At 45.7% G+C, this 23,953-nt stretch overlaps 1 protein-coding gene across 2 annotated transcripts in view; it reads right to left on the bottom strand.

Moving 5' to 3' along the window:
* Nucleotides 1–781: 781 nt before the first annotated feature.
* Nucleotides 782–23,953, bottom strand: part of LOC129811391 (gamma-2-syntrophin-like) — a 95,933-nt gene continuing 72,761 nt past the window's right edge. For both annotated transcript variants that reach the window (XM_055862659.1, XM_055862660.1), the window contains 3 exons: nucleotides 8,502–8,594; nucleotides 8,238–8,348; nucleotides 782–1,886 (listed from right to left, as the gene is read on the bottom strand). In XM_055862659.1, the coding sequence (XP_055718634.1) occupies nucleotides 1,761–1,886; nucleotides 8,238–8,348; nucleotides 8,502–8,594 (330 nt within the window). In that variant the 3' untranslated portion in view covers nucleotides 782–1,760. The remainder of the gene's footprint in view (nucleotides 1,887–8,237; nucleotides 8,349–8,501; nucleotides 8,595–23,953) is intronic.

The raw sequence follows: 23,953 nt of genomic DNA on the forward strand, positions 1-23,953 counted from the left end.
GTCATTTAATGGAAGGCCTATAGGTATTGTTTACATCGTAGTGAATGACACTGTTAATTCCCAGTAGTCGTGCCGATTTGATAGTAATTTATCTCGTTGCAAGGTTGGACTCCCGGTCAGGCAGTTTTCATTACACTTTAGTGGTTAACCACGTGTCTAAGTGATGCGTATCTTTCGGACAGTAATTATTTTCAAATGTTTTCATACTGCTGCTGCTGTCCCTGTGCTTTCTGTCCTCTCACACTGTCATTTATAATTGGCTTAATTCAACACTACAGTAACCTGTTTTCCAATTCTCTAAAACAGGCTTCAGGATTTCATGGGATAAGTGCTCCTGGAGCCGCCCTCAGAAGCCCCTAATCAGAATGTTTCAGTTAGCATTCAGAGCTTACTGTTGCCTGTCGTCAAGAGTGGGTGGCATGCTTCCTGGTAGATTGAGCAAGGTATTTAAGCTCCATACTTGACAAACGGCTGATGAAACTGCATAACATTACCAAGCAGGCAGAGACTTCTGTTAATTGGAAGGCTATGGTCACTTCAGGCATCAAAGCCAAGCTACAGGCAGGGGGTAGAATACCTCCAATCCTCCAATTAGGAAAACCAAAATGGCAAGGAAAGCCCAATAAACACATTTTGGGGTCTAAGAATGGGACATGAAAGTAAGTTGCAAAATATTAGTGCTGTATAATTGAAGAGGTTGTTTTTATGTCAATTGTCTCAATGTCCTTGTTACCCTCTTCAAGACTCTTCGTGTCTTATGTTCCCCAGAAAATCAACAATATTGACTTGTTAGTCTGCGTTTATTTCAGCATAGCTGTGAACACATCTGGAATACAATAAAAGAACATTTGACAATAAGGAGGACTGATTCTGGATTTATTTTGGAATAGAAAATAAAACAAGAGACTGAGGGAATATAAATATAAACATGTATATATTTATAAGCTTTGTAATGACTGTCAGTGCATGGCTACATACAAAGTAAAGGACTACAAAACGTAAAAGAAATGTTGATTTAACTTTAGAACGGAACATTTTTTTAAATCACCTGACAGATACACTGAGATACCACTGCTACAATACGTCTACATCTTCTTCCCCAGTGTTTGTCTTGACACCGTTTGGTGTCACTGCGCATATCAGTGACTAGCAGTGACTGTATACACTGAAATACAAAACTAAAATACCCTCTGGGGTTATGAAAGCCTGCCCCAAGGCCTTGCATTTGCGGGCCTCAACACACACTCTTCAGACACTCTTTTCCCCAAAGTCATGCTGCAGCCACGACATCTGTAGTCACGCTGAAGTTATGGAATAAGTGAATAACCAGAGATCGTATAGCCCAGCAGAATACACATTCCCAAATGTTTGCATGTGTGTTGATTAGTACAGTACAACAGTTCTGTTTGATCGGTTCTGCTTTTAAGTTAACTTGCATCTACGCATGAATTGAAAACTGTGCCGTGTCTATACACATGAACAAACATAGAAACCATTTCTGTGACAAGATGTTTTTCTACATGGACAAAATGAAACAATCTTTAGCATATTCATACTCAGATGTCAATACCAACCAATTAATGCAAATATAAATATCCTTTACTTCCAGTCAGATATGTTTTTTTTATATATATTATTTTTCTTATTTAATAAGAGCCTTACAAAAATAACAGGAACAAGATATACATATCATTTGAATGTGCATAAAATAGTCGATTAGCTTATGTGACTAAAATGTACACGACAACACCAGGAAGTGTCTAACTCATGTACTTTCCAGAGATGCTTTGACACTTGACAAAGACAGGGTCCACAGAGGCCACTTTGGCAGCCATAAAAGAAGAAATACAATGGAGGACTGCGGTCAGATTGGCAAACTCCAGCTCCTGCAATGGAAAGAAAAACCCTGAATACAAAATTGTGAGAAATATTCTTACTCATTTGCATAATATTTCCATAATGTTTGCATACATTAAAATGTCACAATTACTTTTGTAACAACTAGCCACTCGTCTTAATAACTATTACAACAACAACAACAATAACCTTTACTTGTTCCCCACGTGGAATTTACCAGAAATATTTTAGTTCCATATATTGATGAGGTTGCAAAAGCCAATTTGAATATAACTACAGTATTCAAAACATTCTTCTCCCACCACTCAATACCATTTTAAAAGTGGAACTGGCAGCATTTTATCAACGTGAAATCTGATTCAAGTCTGCTCATATACTCAGAAAGAATATAAGTAATAATATTTTCTTTGTTTTCATTTTCTGACCAGCAAGCATTTAGACATGATGTCACATTCTGACCTTATTTCCTATGTTTTGTCTTTATTTAGTATGTTCAGGGCGTGAGTTGGGGTGGGCAGTCTCATATTTAGGTAGCCTGTTTTGTGTTGGGTTTTGTGGGTGGTTGTCTTCAGTCTTTGTGTGTCTGCACCAGACAGAACTGTTTCGGTTTTTCACAATTAGTTTTTTTTGTTGTTGTAATTTGTAGTGTTCAGTTTTTGAGTTTCATTAAATTAAGATGAACACTAATCACTCTGCGCTTTGGTCCTCTCCTCCTGCCACCGACGAAAGCCGTTACACATGGTCATTATTCAGTTTTCAGAAATTCATAGAATGTTTGGGAATGATGTATAGTAGAGAAAGGCATTTGTGAAAATTCTATAGCAATATATGTAGAGTGGGAAAGCGGCCTTGCGTTTTTTGGATAATTAATAGACAGTGCAGTACATACAACCTAATCAAAACATCTCCAGGACCGGAGTCTACGCAGACAGTGGCACCATAGCCAATCAGAGCTACAGTAGGCCTTTATGCAAATATGCCATTTGCCACACGGGCCTGCCATCATTCACTTATGACTGGACTGTGTGTTTACAGGCAGTTGTAACAACGCAACTTTAAATCTTTATAACACATTCGTTATAAAGCCACAAAATAGACCCCGAATGGATTTCTGCAAATATGTAAATCTCACGGGAGTCCTCTTATAGCCCTATTGATTAAACAACCATGAACAGGTAGGTTCTCTCTCCATCAGTTGTGCACATCAACAACAACATGATCAACAACTAATGCTAGCCAGAGTGAGGTGAGCTAAAATCTAACGAGGGAACATCAGATAAACCCTCTCAAACTTTTTCAGCTAGTTGGCCCGTTACAATTGCACTGATAAACGATGGGGAATAGTAGCCTGCTTGTCCTTCTGCAGCTTGCCTGCAAATGCATGCTTGTCCCAACCCACGTTTTGACAACCTAATGGTTTGTTCGTAAATTCCCAGCGCACACTGCACTATTGACACTGGACACTCTGGCCGAGGAGTAGGGTTGATATGAGGGTTCCTCACAATGGCAGTCAAGCAAACCAAGATAACTGGCTGAAGTTGGCTAGCTTGATAACTACTTCCAGACACAAATGAGAGAACACCTGACTCTGACCATTTTAAATCACCCTAGGCTGTTTACATGTTATCTAGAATGTTAGTGACTAACTGTGCTGTTGGAAACAATTTAATTACTGTTTTTACCGACGGTGTTTACTGACACCGGTCATATTGAGCGGGTGTTGCGCGTTCGTAAATTCATCAACTGCTCTCTGGCACACTCTGAAACCGGAGAACAAAACCAGAGTGAATTTACGAACACAAGAGATATGCCAGCTGGATAACAGTTGTTCAAGTTCAGCATAGCTAGCTAGCTAGAAAAGCAATTCATATGTCTTGCTAGCTAACCAAAGGACACCGGCATCTCTAGCTGTAGCCACCGAAAAACGAAATGAGGTGAAAAAAGTCAGTCACTCAACCACTCCACCAATGACATTACATGACATCCTCCTAGCAGCTAGCTAACTAGCTAATGTTAGGCTCTGTGTTTTTAGCTTGCTACATAAATAGATACGCTAGCCTATTAGCCACGTTCTGACTGACTTGTGATCATTGCTCTTGCTAGTGTAACGGATGTGAAATGGCTAGCTAGTTAGTTAGCGGGTACGCGCTAATAGCGTTTCAATCAGTTACGTTACTTGCTCTGAAACCTAGAAGTAGTGGTTCCCCTTGCTCTGCAAGGGCCGCGGCTTTTGTGGAGCGATGGGTAACGATGCTTCGTGGGTGACTATTGTTGATGTGTGCAGTGTTACGGCTGTCGCTCTCCTCATCCTCGGACGAGGTGAGGAGAGAAGGATCTTCAGACCAAAACGCAGCTTGTGGGAAATAAGCCATCTTTTTATTTATAAACGACAAAACTGAATAATGATGGCAACACGAAAACAAACACTTTACCAAACTTTACAAAAACAAGAAAACGACGTAGAACGAAACCTGAACATAAACTTACATAACTGAAACGTAAACTCACGAACAGGAAACAGACGACATCGAAATGAAACGAACAGCCAAACAGTCCCGTAAGTGAATATACATCGACAACACGAAAGACATCACAGGAGACAATCACCCACAACGAACACTGTGACAACGCCTACCTAAATATGACTCTTAATTAGAGGAACGCCAAACACCTGCCTCTAATTAAGAGCCATACCAGGTAACCCAAAACCAACACAGAAACAGAAAACATAGAATGCCCACCCAACCTCACGTCCTGACCAACTAACACACATAACAACTAACATAAATAGGTCAGGAACGTGACATTACCCCCCCCACAAGGTGCGAACTCCGGACGCACCAGCACAAAGTCTAGGGGAGGGTCTGGGTGGGCATCTAACCACGGTGGTGGCTCAGGCTCCGGGCGAGGTCCCCACCCCACCATAATCCATCCTAGCTTCCTCCCTCCAAGAATGTCCACCCTCTTTTTACTCCCACAAAATCCTCTTAATAACATCACTAATAAGGAACGCACCGGGACAGAGAGATAAATCAAGACAGAGGGATAGATAAGAATATAGAGGTAGATCAAGATAGAGAGGGAGATAATGATAGAGGGGCAACTCCGGACTGAGAGGCAGCTCCGGACAGAGAGACAGCTCTGGACTGATGGGCAGTTCTGGGTATCTAGCCGTTTAAGGCTGAAGGGCAGCTCATGGCTGACTGACGAATCTGGACGCTCATGGCAGGCTGACGGCTCTCGACGCTCATGGCAGGCTGACGGCTCTCGACGCTCATGGCAGGCTGACGGCTCTCGACGCTCATGGCAGGCTGACGGCTCTCGACGCTCATGACAGGCTGACGGCTCTCGACGCTCATGGCAGGCTGACGGCTCTCGACGCTCATGGCAGGCTGACGGCTCTCGACGCTCATGGCAGGCTGACGGCTCTCGACGCTCATGGCGCTCTGACGGCTCTCGACGCTCATGGCGCTCTGACGGCTCTGGCTGCTCATGGCTCTCTGACGGCTCTAGCTGCTCATGGCTCTCTGACGGCTCTAGCTGCTCATGGCTCTCTGACGGCTCTGGCTGCTCATGGCTCTCTGACGGCTCTGGCTGCTCATGGCTCGCTGGCGGCTCTGGCAGATCCTGTCTGGTTGGCGGCTCTGGCAGATCCTGTCTGGTTGGCGGCTCTGGCAGATCCTGTCTGGTTGGCGGCTCTGGCAGATCCTGTCTGGTTGGCGGCTCTGGCAGATCCTGTCTGGCTGACGGCTCTAGCGGCTCCTGTCTGGCTGACGGCTCTAGCGGCTCCTGTCTGGCGGATGGCTCTGTAGGCTCATGGCAGACGGGCGGCTTTGCAGGCTCATGGCAGACGGGCGGCTTTGCAGGCTCCTGGCAGACGGATGGCTCAGACGGCGCTGGGGAGACGGATGGCTCAGATGGCGCTGGGGAGACGGATGGCTCAGATGGCGCTGGGGAGACGGATGGCTCAGATGGCGCTGGGGAGACGGATGGCTCTGGCCGGATACGGTGCACTGTAGACCTGGTGCGTGGTGCCGGAACTGGAGGCACCGTGCTAATGATAAGCACCTTCCTACTAGTGCGGGGAGCAGGGACAGGGCACACTGTATTCTCAAAGCCCACTCTATAACTGATGCGTGGTACCGGCACTGGTGACGCCGGGCTGAGGACAAGCACATCAGGATTAGTAGGGGGAGAAGATACAGTTTGTACAGGGCTCTGGAGACGCACTGGTAGCTTAGTGCGTGGGGCCGGAACTGGAGGCACCGGGCTAGATACACGCACTACAGGGAGAGTGCGTGGAGGAGGAACAGGGCTCAGGATACGCACTGGTAGCCTAGTGCGTAGTGTAGACACTGTAGGTACTAGGCTGGGGCGGGGAGGTGGTGCCGGAAATACCGGACCGTGGAGGCGTACTGGCTCTCTTGAGAATTGAGCCTGCCCAACCTTACCTGGTTGAATGCTCCCGGTTGCCCGACCAGTGCGGGGAGGTGGAATAACCCGCACCGGCCTATGTAGGCGAACCGGGGAAACCATGCGTAAGGCAGGTGCCATGTATGACGGCCCGAGGAGACGCACTGGAGACCAGACGCGTTGAGCCGGCCTCATGACACCTGGCTCAATACTCAATCTAGCCCTACCAGTGCGGGGAGGTGGAATAACCCGCACTGGGCTATGCACTCGTACAGGAGACACCGTGCGCTCTACTGCGTAACACGGCGCCTGCCCGTACTCCCGCTCTCCACGGTAAGCCTGGGAAGTGGGCGCAGGTCTCCTACCTGCCCTTGGCCCACTACCTCTTAGCCCCCCCCCCAAGAAATTTTTGGGAATTACTTACGGGCTTTTTTGGCTTCCGTGCCAGACGCGTTCCCTCATAGCTCCGGTTCCTCTCCCCGGTAGCCTCTGCTCTCCTCAGTGCCTCCACCTGTTCCCATGGGAGGCGATCCCTACCAGCCAGGATCTCCTCCCAAGTGTAGCAACCCTTTCCGTCCAATACATCATCCCATGTCCATTGCTCCTTTCTCTCCTGTCCCTTACTCCGTTTAGTTTTCCCTTGCCGCTTGGTCTTAGCGTGGTGGGTGATTCTGTTACGGCTGTCGCTCTCCTCATCCTCGGACGAGGTGAGGAGAGAAGGATCTTCAGACCAAAACGCAGCTTGTGGGAAATAAGCCATCTTTTTATTTATAAACGACAAAACTGAATAATGATGGCAACACGAAAACAAACACATTACCAAACTTTACAAAAACAAGAAAACGACGTAGAACGAAACCTGAACATAAACTTACATAACTGAAACGTAAACTCACGAACAGGAAACAGACGACATCGAAATGAAACGAACAGCCAAACAGTCCCGTAAGTGAATATACATCGACAACACGAAAGACATCACAGGAGACAATCACCCACAACGAACACTGTGACAACGCCTACCTAAATATGACTCTTAATTAGAGGAACGCCAAACACCTGCCTCTAATTAAGAGCCATACCAGGTAACCCAAAACCAACACAGAAACAGAAAACATAGAATGCCCACCCAACCTCACGTCCTGACCAACTAACACACATAACAACTAACATAAATAGGTCAGGAACGTGACATGCAGAGGGTCTCTGGTCAAGGCCGCGGCCCTACGATGGCCTAGGAACAGTGGGTTAACTGCATTGTTCAGGGGCAGAATAACAGATTTTTACCTTGTCATCTCAGGGATTCGATCTAGCCACCTTTCGGTTACTGGCCCAACACTCTAACTACTAGGCTACCTGCAGCCCTGATGCCTTACCATACGTCATAGAATTGAGTCAAATAGAACCTATTTTTAAAACCTCTTATAAAATTGTTTTTGTAGCATGAACTGGACAGTTTGTTTCATATCTGCAAAGTCATTAAAACGCTGCAAAGTAGTTAAAACGCTGTCAGTTCCATTTTAATATGTGACCAGAGTATTCTAACATTCTGCCATCTATCACTACTATCGTAATATGTGACCACAGTATTCTAACATGTTGCCATCTATCACTACTATTGTAATATGTGACCACAGTATTCTAACATTCTGCCGTCTATCACTACTATCGTAATATGTGACCACAGTATTCTAACATGTTGCCATCTATCACTACTATTGTAATATGTGACCACAGTATTCTAACATTCTGCCGTCTATCACTACTATCGTAATATGTGACCACAGTATTCTAACATGTTGCCATCTATCACTACTATTGTAATATGTGACCACAGTATTCTAACATGTTGCCATCTATCACTACTATTGTAATATGTGACCACAGTTTTCTAACATTCTGCCATCTATCAACACTCTCTTCAGAGAGGCCACTGCAATGGAAGTTGAGTTGATGTCATGTGTCACCTTCATCTCTATCTGTTTGTTTTCAGCATTCTTGAAGAGGAGTTTCACCCTTGTCTTCCCATCATCAGAGGATCCTTTCAGTTGAGAGAATTTGTATCTCCATAATATATTCTACAGGGGATAACATTGAGGAATATAGTTAGGGTTCATTATTTTTGACCAATCGGTAAACAGAAGGAATTAACCCGTCTAGCATGGACAATATCCCCCTATTGTACAGCCTGTTGAACTTTCATTTAGAATAGTGAATGAACAATGACTCACCTTCGAGGAGCTCTCAGAACAAGTGAAGCCAGATCCAAAGTCTATGGTCAAACACAGTACTTTACCCTGGCTGCTGCACATGTAGGTCTTTGACTGTTGAGAGACAGAGCTTTATTTAGAGAACAATCACACATTTCAACACAGACTGTATATTACTTAAGGACAATAGAATAAATATGTCGGTCTATTTTAAACATCTCATACTAAAACGTTTCATTCTGGAAATCAGAGGATATCTGAAAATGGGGTTACTGAACAAAAGTTGAAATAATGTGCATTTTCATTGTGTTTCAGGTGAGGGGCATTTTAGGTGGGTGGTTTACAAAGGGAGCAATTAGGATTCTGTTCATGTATTCTGGGTGAAAGCTTAGGAACTGCTGTCAGGGTCAGAGTATAGTCTATGGTTCATTGTGAAATGAATGACATCCAAGAAAATGCTTGAACACCCTCTGAACTTTGAATAATTACAGAATTGGACACCCACCCACTCAAGGGTTCAACAAACAGTATTTTATTTGATCATGCATTGCTGAAATAGGCTATCCAGTTATTCAGCCCTGGTATTGTTACAGCACTGTTCAATCCACTATGCTGGGTAGAAATTGATTGTGTCATTTGAGAATAATTCTGAACCAGTTCTGCGTTGTTAGTCATAGTGGTCCCGTGTGGCTCAGTTGGTAGAGCATGGCGCTTGCAACGCCAGGGTTGTGGATTCATTTCCCACGGGGGGACCAGGGTTCAATTCCCACGGGGGGACCAGGATGAATATGCATGAACTTTCCAATTTGTAAGTCGCTCTGGATAAGAGCGTCTGCTAAATGACTTAAATGTAAATGTCATAGTTTGGCTGTACTGATCGTACCAAGTCGATATGAAATGCAAGAACAAAATAAAATATATCTGTGGGTGCCTCGTAGCCTTCCATTTACTGGCCTAACGTGAATAACCAAATGTGTGACACAATGCTTTTCACAGTCTTATTGAAAGCAGTGATGTGTGAGGACCCTCTGGGCAAAAAAAAAAAACTGGTTGAATCAACTTTGTTGCCACGTCATTTCAACCACAAAAAAAATCTGTGATGTTGAATCAACCTGGAAAAGTGATTGGATTTGCAAAAAGTAATCACCATTAAAGCATTTCCCCGCCCAAAAATGTCACCCAACTTTTAATCTAAATCGAATGACATGGTGAAATGTTGTGTCGATTTCACGTTGAGGTCACATGAGTTGATAACTCAACCAAATGTACATCCAAATTAGACATTGAACTGTCATCTGTGCCCAATGTAGCTCATACTGGAACTAATGCTTGTGGCTCTGTGTTGTGGCTCTGTGTTGTGGCTCTGTGTTGTGGCTCTGTGTTGTGGCTCTGTATTGTGGCTCTGTGTTGTGGCTCTGTGTTGTGGCTCTGTATTGTGGCTCTGTGTTGTGGCTCTGTGTTGTGGCTCTGTATTGTGGCTCTGTGTTGTGGCTCTGTGTTGTGGCTCTGTATTGTGGTTCTGTTTCCTTAGTGACCAGTCTAAAGACCAGGATGCTCCTTAGTGACCAGTCTAAAGACACCAGGATGCTCCTTAGTGACCAGTCTAAAGGAACCAGGATGCTCCTTAGTGACCAGTCTAAAGACACCAGGATGCTCCTTAGTGACCAGTCTAAAGACACCAGGAGGCTCCTTAGTGACCAGTCTAAAGACACCAGGAGGCTCCTTAGTGACCAGTCTAAAGACACCAGGATGCTCCTTAGTGACCAGTCTAAAGACACCAGGATGCTCCTTAATGACCAGTCTAAAGACACCAGGAGGCTCCTTAGTGACCAGTCTAAAGGAACCAGGATGCTCCTTAGTGACCAGTCTAAAGACACCAGGAGGCTCCTTAGTGACCAGTCTAAAGACACCAGGAGGCTCCTTAGTGACCAGTCTAAAGACACCAGGATGCTCCTTAGTGACCAGTCTAAAGACACCAGGATGCTCCTTAGTGACCAGTCTAAAGACACCAGGAGGCTCCTTAGTGACCAGTCTAAAGACACCAGGAGGCTCCTTAGTGACCAGTCTAAAGGAACCAGGATGCTCCTTAGTGACCAGTCTAAAGACACCAGGAGGCTCCTTAGTGACCAGTCTAAAGACAACAGGAGGCTCCTTAGTGACCAGTCTAAAGACACCAGGATGCTCCTTAGTGACCAGTCTAAAGACACCAGGAGGCTCCTTAGTGACCAGTCTAAAGACACCAGGAGGCTCCTTAGTGACCAGTCTAAAGACACCAGGATGCTCCTTAGTGACCAGTCTAAAGACACCAGGAGGCTCCTTAGCGACCAGTCTAAAGACACCAGGAGGCTCCTTAGTGACCAGTCTAAAGACACCAGGATGCTCCTTAGTGACCAGTCTAAAGACACCAGGATGCCTACTTCTCCTTAGTGTTTCAGACACTTTTGGTTGTGCGTTTCAGGTACTGCTTGTTCCCCCCATCTCATGAGGCTGGTGGGAGCCTGCTGTTTTTAATCATTTACTACAGTGAGCAGTGAATGCAGTGGGACTCAACAGCCCCAGAGTGTCTTGATGTTAAAAAAAAAAATATTCTCCAGCCTGAAATTGAGTCGCCATGAAAAGAAACCCGCATGAGGACAGATTTACTTAGTCACGTTGTATGAGAGGTTGCTGTAACATGGTAAATAGAGACTACACATTGCTAATTGGAGACTTTCCACAACAGGGATTGGGATAATACGTCATGCAGTGGTTTCAGATCATTTCCATACCAGAGTTACGGTTAGCTCTGTGTTTTTACTCTACATAATACAATGAATAAACAAATAATATGACCCTGTCCAAGTTTGATGTGAAAACACCAACACCTAGCTCCATACAAAATAAAATGAGTAAAACTGTGAGGGACAAACAGTCCAGTTAGGTTTGTCCTCACTAATGTTTATTTAAAGTTTATTTAAAGCAGGATAATGTTCAGACTAAGCTCACTGTATCAGCTGTTAACACCTCAGGATATAGGCTCCCTCAGAGAATACAGATCGTCTATTTGTTTATATGGAGACATGGACAACAATGCTTGATCATTTTGGAGATTTAACTTGTCCCCCTATGTCCTTCGTAGTGTAAAAAAAACATTATTTGTATTTATTATGGATCCCCATTAGTTCCTGCCAAGGCAGCAGCCATTAGTTGCCCATTAGTTCCTGCCAAGGCAGCAGCTACTCTTCCTGGGGTTTATTATGGATCCTCATTAGTTCCTGCCAAGGCAGCAGCTACTCTTCCTGGGGTCCAGCCAAATGAAGGCAGCTACAGTGCCTTCAGAATGTATTCACACTCCTTTACTTTTTCCACATTTTGGTTGTGTTTACAGCCATAATTTGAAATTTATTAAATTTCGATTTTCTGTCACTGTTGAAATTTTTACACATTCATTAAAAATGAAAAGCTGACATATCTTGAATCAATATGTCACGCCCTGGCCTTAGAGATCCTTTTAATTCTCTATTTGGTTAGGTCAGGGTGTGACTAGGGTGGGCAATCTACGTTTTCTATTTCTTTGTTGGCCTGGTATGGTTCCCAATCAGAGGCAGCTGTCTATCGTTGTCTCTGATTGGGGATCATATTTTAGGCAGCCTTTTCCAACCGGTTGTTTGTGGGATCTTGTTTTTGTGTAGCTGCCTGTGAGCAGCCCAGAATGTCACGTTTCATTTTCTTCTGTATTGTTTTTGGTGAGTTTCATATTTATTAAATATTATTATTTATTAAACATGTGGAACTCTAAGTACACTGCGCCTTGGTCCATTCATTCAGACGAGCGTGACACGATAAGTATTCAACCCCTTTGTTATGGGAAGCCTGAAGGAGTTCAGAACTAGTTCAGTAAAAATTGCTTAACAAGTCACATAAGTTACATGGACTCACTCTGTGCAATAATAGTGTTTACCATGATTTTTGAATGACTACCTCATATCTCTGTACCCCACACCTACAATTGTGACATTAAAACAGTTAAGAGTTTAATGGCTGTGATAGGGGAAAACTGAGGATGGATCAACAACATTGTAGTTACTCCACAATACTAACCTAATTAAGAGTGAAAAGAAGGAAGCCTGTACAGAATACAAATATTCTAACTAGGCACTAAAGTAATACTGCAAATCATGTGACAAAGAAATTTATTTTTTGTCCTGAATACAAAGTGTTATGTTTGGGGCAAATCAAATACAACACATTACTGAGTTCCACTCTCCATATGTTCCAGCATAGTGGTGGCTGCATCATGTTATAGGTATGTGTCAGGACCCGGTGCGAGAAACAGTCACTAATAATCGTCAGAACCCAGAAGATGAGGCAGACACAGCAGTACTAGAGATGGTGGTTTAATTAAAGAACAAAATCTTCAGGCAAAGAATCTAAATCCAATGTCCAAACATAAAGTCAAGAAGCACAAAATGGATATCCTCCAAAATACAAAGAAACTCCACAAAGTGGTAAAAACAGCAGGGAAAAACAAACCTCAAAAGACTACTCAAAAAAAATACACAAGAACTAAACCAGAGAACCTCTGGAAAATCCAATAAGAGAATCATATGTTCAGAACAAGGCTTGGGCTGGGTGCTAACATACAAACACTGAGCAAGGAACACACAGGGTTTAAATACTAACAAGGGAACGACACACAGGTGCAAACAATAATTAGAGCAAGGAAAAACAAAAAGGTACAAAAAAGGTGCAATGGGGACATCTAGTGACCAAAACCTGAACAGTCCTGGTCAAAACCTGACAGAATCCCCCTCCTAGGAACGGCTCCTGACGTTCCTACCAGCCTTCTCAGGGTGGAGGGTCCTGAACTGACGAATGAGGTCAGGGTCCAGTATGTCCTTGGCAGGAACCCAGGAGCGCTCCTCGGGACCGTAGCCTTCCCAGTCCACCAGATACTGCCAGGACCGCTGCACCCGGCGGGAATCCAGTATCCGGTGGACGGTATAAGCCGACTGGCCACCGATGACACGGGGCGGAGGGGGAGGTCTGCCTGCCGGGATAAGGGGAGAAAAAACAACAGGTTTTAATAAAGAAATGTGAAATGTTGGATTGATCTTAAGGGATCTGGGTAAGTGCAGGCGAAAAGTAACGGGATTGACTCTCCTGGCAATCTTAAAGGGACCGATGAATCTCTGGGACAGCTTGCGAGACTCCACCCGTAGAGGTAAGTTCTTTGAGAGCCATACTCTCTGGCCGGGGTACAGGGTAGGACCGGGACGGCAACGTCTGTTGGCTTGTCGTTGGTACTGCTGTGAGGAACGCAGAAGATTAAGACGTGCCTTCTTCCACGTAAGCCGACAGCGTCTGAGGAACCTCGAGGCTGAAGGCACTCTGACTTCTGCCTCCTGGTCCGGGAACAATAGAGGAGCATAGCCAAACTGACACTCATGGGGGGATATACCAGTGGAGGAGGAGCACAAGGTGTTGTGCGCGTACTCGGCCCAAACAATGAAGGATGACCATGTGGACGGGTTGTTGGAAACCATACATCTGAGGGTGGTTTCCAGCTCCTGATTCATCCTCTCAGTTTGGCCGTTGGACTTCGGATGGTACCCTGAAGATAAACTGGCCGTGGCCCCTATGAGTTGGCAGAAGGCCTTCCAAAACCTTGAGGCGAACTGGGGACCTATGTCGGAAACCATATCTTGCGGAATGCCAAAGACTCGGAACACATGGTTAATCACCAACTCAGCTGTTTCCTTGGCAGAAGGTAATTTGGTCAAGGGAACAAACCTGGCCGCCTTAGAAAACCTGTCGATGATGACTAGGATCGTAGTATTACCATGGGACGGAGGAAGGCCAGTAATAAAGTCCAACGAGATATGGGACCAGGGTCGGTGGGGAATAGATAAAGGGTGAAGGAGTCCTTGAGGGTGGAGGTGAGAAGATTTGCCCTGGCAGCACACGGAACAGGCCTTGACGAAAGTGGCAACGTCTTCTTTTATGGTGGGCCACCAGAACTTACGCTGGATGAACTCCAAGGTGCGACCTACGCCCGGGTGACAGGTGAGGCGAGAGGAGTGCCCCCACAGAAGGACTTGGGACCTTGCTGCCTTGGGAACAAACAACCGATTGGCAGGACCTCCTCCAGGGCTCGGTTCGATGGCTTGAGCTTGTTTCACTTTATCCTCCACTTGCCACGAGATCGGAACCACGATCTTAGCGGCAGGAAGGACAGTCATGTCAGAATCTTCTCGAATGGCAGGAGAGTAGATTCGTGACAAGGCGTCCGGTTTGAGATTCTTCGACCCGGGTCTATAGGTGAGGATAAACTGAAATCGGCTGAAGAAAAGAGACCATCGAGCTTGTCTGGAGTTCAACCGCTTCGCCTGCTGGATATACTCCAGATTTTTGTGGTCCGTAAGCACTTGAAACGGTTGAGAAGCCCTCTCGAGCCAGTGTCTCCATTCCTTCAATGCCACCTTAACCGCTAGGAGTTCACGATCCCCCACATCGTAATTCCTCTCGGCCGGGGTAAGCCGGTGAGAGAAGAAGGCGCAAGGATGAAGCTTCTTGTCTTCACCCCTCTGAGACAGGACAGCTCCAACACCAACCTCTGATGCGTCTACCTCCACCACAAAAGGTTCATCCGCCGTTGGTAGTGTCAGGATGGGAGCAGAGAGGATGCGCTGCTTGAGTCCTTGGAAGGCCGTCTCAGCTTCTCTTCCCCACAGAAACCTTGTGTTGCCACCCTTGGTTACAGCTGAGAGAGGGGCTGCCACCGAGCTGAAGTTCTTGATGAACTTGCGGTAAAAGTTGGTGAAGCCCAGGAAACGCTGAACTTCCTTAACGGACTTGGGGGTGGGCCAATCCGCTACCGCCCCTACCTTCTTGGGGTCCATCTGGACTCGACCGGGTTCCACTATAAATCCCAGGAATTGTACTCGAGAGGAATGGAATTCACACTTTTCCGGCTTAACGTACAAATGGCTGTCTAGGAGGCGTTTGCGCACTTGTCTGACATGCTTAGTGTGTTCTTGAAGGGAGATCGAAAAGATGAGGATGTCATCCAAGTAAACAAACACGAAGATGTTAAGCATATCCCTAAGCACATCGTTTATGAGCGCTTGGAACACAGCCGGGGCGTTGGTCAGGCCGAAGGGCATCACCGAGTATTCGTAGTGACCAGTAGGCGTGTTGAAAGCGGTCTTCCACTCGTCCCCGGGTTTGATCCGCACAAGATGGTATGCGTTCCGCAGGTCAAGCTTAGTGAAGACAACTGCTTCCTGGAGCAGCTCAAAGGCTGTGGCCATAAGGGGTAGCGGTTACGGACGGTTATGGCATTGAGTCCCCGGTAGTCGATGCAAGGTCGTAATCCACCGTCTTTCTTGGCCACAAAGAAAAACCCTGCTCCCGCCGGCGAGGTAGATGGACGCATGAGGCCTGCTGCAAGAGCGTCCTTGATGTAGGTATCCATAGCAGCTCGTTCGGGAGGAGAAAGGGAAAAGATCCGACCCCTGGGAGGGCAGGTCCCCGGAAACAGGTCGATGGTGCAATCGTAAGGTCTATGGGGTGGTAGTTTGGTGGCCCTCTGTTTGCTAAATACCGGTTTGAGGTCATGGTAACACTCGGGAACTCGGGACAGGTCGATTGATTCTAGAGACTCGGGAGGGGAACTCGGGGAACTCTGGAAGATACAAGTGGCTTGGCACGTAGGACCCCACTGCTTGATAGTGCCCACAGACCAGTCGATGTGAGGGTTATGGCTGTGAAGCCAGGGGTAACCAAGGACGAGAGGGAACTCGGAACAGGAGATCAGATGAAAGTTCATCACTTCCTGGTGTTGGGAAACTGAAAGTCGCAAGGGGGTAGTGGCACGAGTGACAAGTCCAGATCCCAAAGGGCTTCTATCCAACGTAGTAACCCTTATGGGGTCACTTAGAGGTTCAGAAGGAGCGCCATTCTCCTTCGCCCAGACCCCATCCATGAAGTTACCTGCGGCTCCAGAGTCTACCAAGGCTTGAAGAGGAAACTCGTGGTCGTCCCAGGAAAGGGTAACTGGAATGAGCAGGCGGGAGTTGGATGGATGGGAGGAGGTTATGTTTCCCGTTACAGTCCTCCCAGGCCTGCACGGGAGAGTGCGTTTCCCTGGAGCCCGGGACACGTGGAGCGGAAATGGCCCGGTTTGCCGCAATATAGACAGCATCGCTCCCTCATCCGGCGGTCTCTCTCAACCTGGGAGATGCGTCCAACCTGCATGGGTTCTGGTGGAGCCAGCGAGGATAAAGGTTGAGACTCGGAGCTGGAACCGATAGGAGCTAGGGTGAGAGGTCTACGGTTGAGTTCTCTCTCTCTCAGACGCTGGTCTATGCGCGAAGCCAACTTGATAAGGGAATCGAGGTTGTCCGGTGGTTCCCGAGTGGCCAGTTCATCTTGGATGGTGTCAGAAAGACCCTTCAAAAAACACACTGTGAGCGCCTCGTCGTTCCAGCCACTTGCTGCTGCCACAGTGCGGAACTGGATGGCATAGTCCGTCACGCTGCGCCGACCTTGGCGGAGAGTCAGGAGCTGTTTGGCTGAGTCAGGGCCGTTGGTAGGACCTTGAAACACTCGCTTGAATTCTTCAGCAAAGGTAGAGTAGCTGGCACAGCAGGGACTTTGGGCATCCCACACAGCAGTAGCCCAGGCTAGGGCTTTTTCCGACAGCAGGGTGATGATATATGCTATCTTGGACCGGTCGGTGGGAAACGACGATGGTTGTAGCTCAAAGGAGAGAGAACATTGGGTGAAAAACCCCTTACAAACACTCGGATCACCTGAGAACCGTTGGGGAGGCGGCAGACGAGGTTCAGCCAGGGAGTTAACTGCCAGGGGCACTTGAATCTGATGAACTGGAGCAGAAGCGGTTGCCGGGGAAAGTCGATCAGAAATCTGCTTTATGGAAGTCAGCATCTCTGACAGAAGTTGAGAATGTCTAGCCAATAAGGCCTCTTGCTGAACCAGAGCGGCTTCGTGGCGTTGGACAGTCCCCTCATGGTGGGACAGGATGGAACAAAAATCCTGGGTACTGGCTGCCTCTGGGTTCATTATAATGGCTCAATGTTTCTGTCAGGACCCGGTGCGAGAAACAGTCACTAATAATCGTCAGAACCCAGAAGATGAGGCAGACACAGCAGTACTAGAGATGGTGGTTTAATTAAAGAACAAAATCTTCAGGCAAAGAATCTAAATCCACAATGTCCAAACATAAAGTCAAGAAGCACAAAATGGATATCCTCCAAAATACAAAGAAACTCCACAAAGTGGTAAAAACAGCAGGGAAAAACAAACCTCAAAAGACTACTCAAAAAAAATACACAAGAACTAAACCAGAGAACCTCTGGAAAATCCAATAAGAGAATCATATGTTCAGAACAAGGCTTGGGCTGGGGCTGGGTGCTAACATACAAACACTGAGCAAGGAACTGAGGAACACACAGGGTTTAAATACTAACAAGGGAACGACACACAGGTGCAAACAATAATTAGAGCAAGGAAAAACAAAAGGTACAAAAAAGGTGCAATGGGGACATCTAGTGACCAAAACCTGAACAGTCCTGGCCAAAACCTGACAGTATGCTTGTAATCATTAAGGACTGGGGAGTTTTTCAGGATAAAAAAAATACTGAATGGAGCCAAGCATTCAGGCATTCAGGTTCCAAGAGGAAAACCTGGTCCAGTCTGCTTTTCACCAGACACTAGGAGATTAATTATTCTTTCAGCAGGACAATAACCTAAAACACGAGGCAAAATCTACACTGGAGTTGCTTATCAAGAAGACAGTGAATGTTCCTGAGTGGCCGAGTTACAGTTTTGACTTACGTCTGCTTGACAATATATGGCAAAACCTGAACATGGATGTCTAGCAATGATAAACAACCAATTTGACAGCACTTGAAGAATTTTGAAAATAATAATGGGTAAATATTGTACAATTCAGGTGTGCACAGCTCTTAGACTTACCCACAAAGACTCACAGCTGTAATCGCTGCCAAAGGTGCTTCTACAAAGCTTTGACTCAGGGGTGTGAATACTTATGTAAATTAGATTTTTCTGTATTTCATTTGAAATACATTTGAAAAAAATATGTAAAAACATGATTTCACTTTGACATTATGGAGAATTGTGTGCAGATGGGGGTGAGAGAAATCTATGTAATACATGTTCAATTCAGGCTGTAACACAACAACATGTGGAATAGGTCAAGGGTTTTAATACATTCTGAAAGCACTTAAAAAAAAACATTACACAACAGATTTCACAACACTAAGTGTGTACCCTCAGGCCACTACTCTACTACCACATATGTACAACACAAAATCCATGTGTACGTAAGTGAATAGTGTGTATGTTATCGTGTATGTGTGTCTCTTCACAGTCCCCGCTGTTCTATAAGGTGTATTTTTCTCAGTTTTTTTATCTGATTCTACTGCTTGTGTCAGTTACCTGATGTGGAATAGAGTTCCATGTAGTCTGTTCTGGACTTGGGGACTGTGAAGAGACCTCTTGTGGTATGTCTTTTGGGGTATGCATGGGTGTCTGACCTGTGTACCAGTAGTTTAGACAGACAGCTCAGTGCATTCAGCATATCAATACGTCTCATAAAAAGAATTAGTGATGAAGTCAATCTCTCCTCTACATGCATATAATATTATTGTTAGCTCTCCGTGTACATTTAAGGGCCAGCCTTGCTGCTCTGTTCTGGGCCAATTGTAATTTTCCTAAATCCCTCTTTGTGGCACTTGACCACACGTCTGGACAGTAGTCCACGTAAAACAAAATTAGGGCCTGTAGGGCCTGCCTTATTAAGAAGGCAGAGCAGTGCTTTATCATGGACAGACCTCCCCACCATCTTAGGGAAAGGATGATACCTAGTCAGTTGTACAACTGAATGCCGTCAACTGAAATGTCTCCTGCATTTAACCCAACCCCTCTGAGTCAGAGAGGTGCCGGGGGCTGCCTTAATCAACATCCACAGCGCCAGAAGATTGTGAGTTTGCAGCCCACCGTGGACGAGAGTAGAGGTAGAAAGAGCTCCTTTATAGTAAAAGCATTGGGAAAGAAACATGTTGTTTTTATTAAAATCAATTATAGTAGTAGCAAGCGATCAAAGTTGACCTCCGGTCCTCTATCTCATCTTCGCGCTCTCCTTCTCCAACTGAACAGAACATAGGCTCTAAGCTTATCCACGCGCAAGGCCTAATCCAAAGTTATTTTCAGAATAAACCTTTGACTTTCCTCCTGAACTGCCACCGTAGCACTAAACAGCCTGTGGTTAGGCAGCACACAGAGCAGAGCAGGCCAGGCCTCAAGGTTGGAATATCCATTGTAGTGTAATGCAGCCTAGTTTTATTTATTTATTTACATTTACATATTTGTATTTATTTTATTTATTTATTTCCCGGCAGCTATCTTAGAAATGTAACTTTGTCTCTGTGGACGGTTTATCCTCTGACAAATCAACTGTCAATTTCAGTGTTCTTCAAGGTTCCGTTTTAGGACCACTATTGTTTTCACTATATACACTGCTCAAAAAAATAAAGGGAACACTTAAACAACACAATGTAACTCCAAGTCAATCACACTTCTGTGAAATCAAACTGTCCACTTAGGAAGCAACACTGATTGACAATAAATTTCACATGCTGTTGTGCAAATGGAATAGACAAAAGGTCGAAATTATAGGCAATTAGCAAGACACCCCCCAAAACAGCAGTGATTCTGCAGGTGGTGACCACAGACCACTTCTCAGTTCCTATGCTTCCTGGATGATGTTTTGGTCACTTTTGAATGCTGGCGGTGCTCTCACTCTATTGGTAGCATGAGACGGAGTCTACAACCCCCACAAGTGGCTCAGGTAGTGCAGTTCATCCATGATGGCACATCAATGCGAGCTGTGGCAAAAAGGTTTGCTGTGTCTGTCAGCGTAGTGTCCAGAGCATGCAGGCGCTACCAGGAGACAGGCCAGTACATCAGGAGACGTGGAGGAGGCCGTAGGAGGGCAACAACCCAGCAGCAGGACCGCTACCTCCGCCTTAGTGCAAGGAGGTGCACTGCCAGCGCCCTGCAAAATGACCTCCAGCAGGACTCTGGACTGAAGGGCGGCTCAGGCGCCTCCGGATTGAAGTTTGTCTGTTTCTATGTGTTTGGCCTGATATGGTTCTCAATCAGAGGCAGGTGTTAGTCGTTGTCTCTGATTGGGAGCCATATTTAGGTAGCCTGTTTTGTCATTGTGTGTTGTGGGTGGCTGTTCCTGTTTCCTGTGTCTGTGTCTAACCATACGGGACTGTTTCATTTTCGTTCGTTTCACTTTGTTGTTTTGTTCAGTGTTCATTTTGCTTTATTAAAATATGGACACTTACCGCGCTGCGCATTGGTCCTCCGATCCTTCCTACTATTCCTCCATCAATTATTTCACTTTAATGTGAATCATTATTTCCTGAATTAAGAGGAGGAAGACGAGCATTACACTGTGTTTCAGACATAAGGATGTGGATGGCGGCAAATGTTCTACTTTTAAACTCGGACAAAACAGAGATACTAGTTCTAGGTCCCAAGAAACAAAGAGATCTTCTTTTAAATCTGACAATTAATCTTGATGATTGTACAGTCGTCTCAAATAAAACTGAAGGACCTTTGCGTTACTCTGGACCCTGATCTCTCTTTTGACAAACATATCAAGACTATTTCAAGGACAGCTTTTTTCCATCTATGTAACATTGCAAATATCTGAAACTTTTTGTCCAAAAATGATGCAGAAAAGCTAATCCATGCTTTTGTACTTCTAGATTAGACTACTGCAATGCTCTACTTTCTGGCTACCCAGAAAAATCACTAAACACGGCTGCTAGAATCTTGACTAGAAGCAAAACATTTGATCACATTACTCCAGTGCTAGCCTGGCTTCCTGTTAAGGCTAGGTTTTACTGCTAACCTACAAAGCATTACATGGGCTTGCTCCCACCTATCTTTCCGATTTGGTCCTGCCGTACATACCTACACGTAAGCTACGGTCACAAGATGCAGGCCTCCTTACTGTCCCTAGAATTTCTAAGCAAACAGCTGGAGGCAGGGCTTTCTCCTATAGAGCTCCATTTTTATGGAATGGTCTGCCTATCCATGTGAGAGACGCAGACTCGGTCTCAACCTTTAAGTCTATATTGAAGACTCATCTCTTCAGTAGGCCCTATGATTGACTGTAGTCTGGCCCAGGGGTGTGAAGGTGAACGGAAAGGCACTGGAGCGACAAACTTCCCTTGCTGTCTCTGCCTGGCTGGTTCCCCTCTCTCCACTGGGATTCTCTGCCTCTAACCCTATTACGTGGGCTGAGTCACTGGCTTACTGGTGCTCTACCATGCCGTCCCTAGGAGGGGTGCGTCACTTGAATGGGTTGAGTAACTGATGTGATCTTCCTGTCCGGGTTGGCGCCCCCCTCGGGTTCGTGCCGTGGGGGAGATCTTCGTGGGCTATACTCGGCCTTGTCTCAGGGTAGTAAGTTGGTGGTTTGAAGATATCCCCCTAGTGGTGTGTGGGCTATGCTTTGGCAAAGTGGGTGGGGTTATATCCTGCCTGGTTGGCTCTGTCCTGGGGTAGCGTCGGACGGGGCCACAGTGTCTCCTGACCCCTCCTGTCTCAGCCTCCAGTATTTATGCTGCAGTAGTTTATGTGTCAGAGGGCTAGGGTCAGTCTGTTATATATGTTGTGTCCTGTGTGAATTTAAGTGTGCTCCCTCTAATTCTCTCTCTCTCGCTCCCCTCCCGGAGGACCTGAGCCCTGGGACCACACCTCAGGGCTACCTGGCATGATGACTCCTTGCTGTCCCTAGTCCACATGGCCATGTTGCTGCTCCAGTTTCAACTGTTTTTCTTGTGGCTATGGAACCCTGACCTGTTCACCGGACGTGCTACCTTGTCTCGGACCTCCTGTTTTCGACTCTCTCTCTACCGCACATGCTGTCTCTAGCCAACTGACATTTACTCCTGAGGTACTGAACTGTTGCACCCTCTACAACCACTGTGATTATTATTATTTGACCCTGCTGGTCATCTATGAACGTTTGAACATCTTGGCCATGTTCTGTTATAATCTCCACTCATTAGGAGATTAAAGTAGTTAAACTCATTAAAGTAGTTGGCAATAGTGGGTTTTGTGATGAAATGAGCCATCTGATTCAATGGATGATGGAGCCGAGTTGGCCTTTTTTGCCCAAAGTTTAATTTAAGTTGATCCAAAGTTTTTTATTATCATTCTTTTATATAAAGTATCTGTTTCATAGTTCACTATGTCTTTCACTATGTCCTTCATAGTGTACCAGGACCACTATGTCCTTCACTATGTCCTTCACTATGTCCTTCACTATGTTCTTCACTATGTCCTTCATAGTGTACCAGGACCACTATGTCCTTCACTATGTCCTTCACTATGTCCTTCATAGTGTACCAGGACCACTATGTCCTTCACTATGTACTTCACTATGTACTTCATAGTGTCCCAGAAGCACCATGTCCTTCACTATGTCCTTCACTATGTACTTCATAGTGTACCAGGACCACTATGTCCTTCACTATGTCCTTCACTATGTCCTTCATAGTGTACCAGGACCACTATGTCCTTCACTATGTACTTCATAGTGTACCAGGACCACTATGTCCTTCACTATGTCCTTCACCATGTCCTTCACTATGTCCTTCACTATGTCCTCACTATGTCCTTCATGGTGTACCAGGACCACTGTGTCCTTCACTATGTCCTTCACTATGTCCTCACTATGTCCTTCATAGTATACCAGGACCACTGTGTCCTTCACTATGTCCTTCACTATGTTCTTCATAGTGTACCAGGACCACTATGTCCTTCACTGTGTCCTTCACTATGTCCTTCACTATGCCCTTCATAGTGTACCAGGACCACTATGTTCTTCACTATGTCCTTCACTACGTCCTTCGCTATGTCCTTCACTATGTCCTTCACTACGTCCTTTACTACGTCCTTCACTATGTCCTTCATAGTGTACCAGGACCACTATGTCCTTCACTATATCCATCACTATGTCCTTCATAGTGTACCAGGACCACTGTGTCCTTCACTATGTCATTCACTATGTTCTTCATAGTAGACCAGGACCACTATGTCCTTCACTATGTCCTTCACTACGTCCTTCACTATGTCCTTCTCTATATCCTTCATTGTGTACCAGGACCACTATGTCCTTCACTATATCCATCACTATGTACTTCATAGTGTACCAGGACCACTATGTCCTTCACTATGTACTTCATAGTGTACCAGGACCACTATGTCCTTCACTATGTCCTTCACTATGTCCTTCATAGTGTACCAGGACCACTATGTCCTTCACTATGTCCTTCACTATGTCCTTCATAGTGTACCAGGACCACTATGTCCTTCACTATGTACTTCATAGTGTACCAGGACCACTATGTCCTTCACTATGT

Source organism: Salvelinus fontinalis, chromosome 15, assembly GCF_029448725.1.
Source record: "Salvelinus fontinalis isolate EN_2023a chromosome 15, ASM2944872v1, whole genome shotgun sequence".
NCBI classification, from domain to species: Eukaryota; Metazoa; Chordata; class Actinopteri; order Salmoniformes; family Salmonidae; genus Salvelinus; species Salvelinus fontinalis.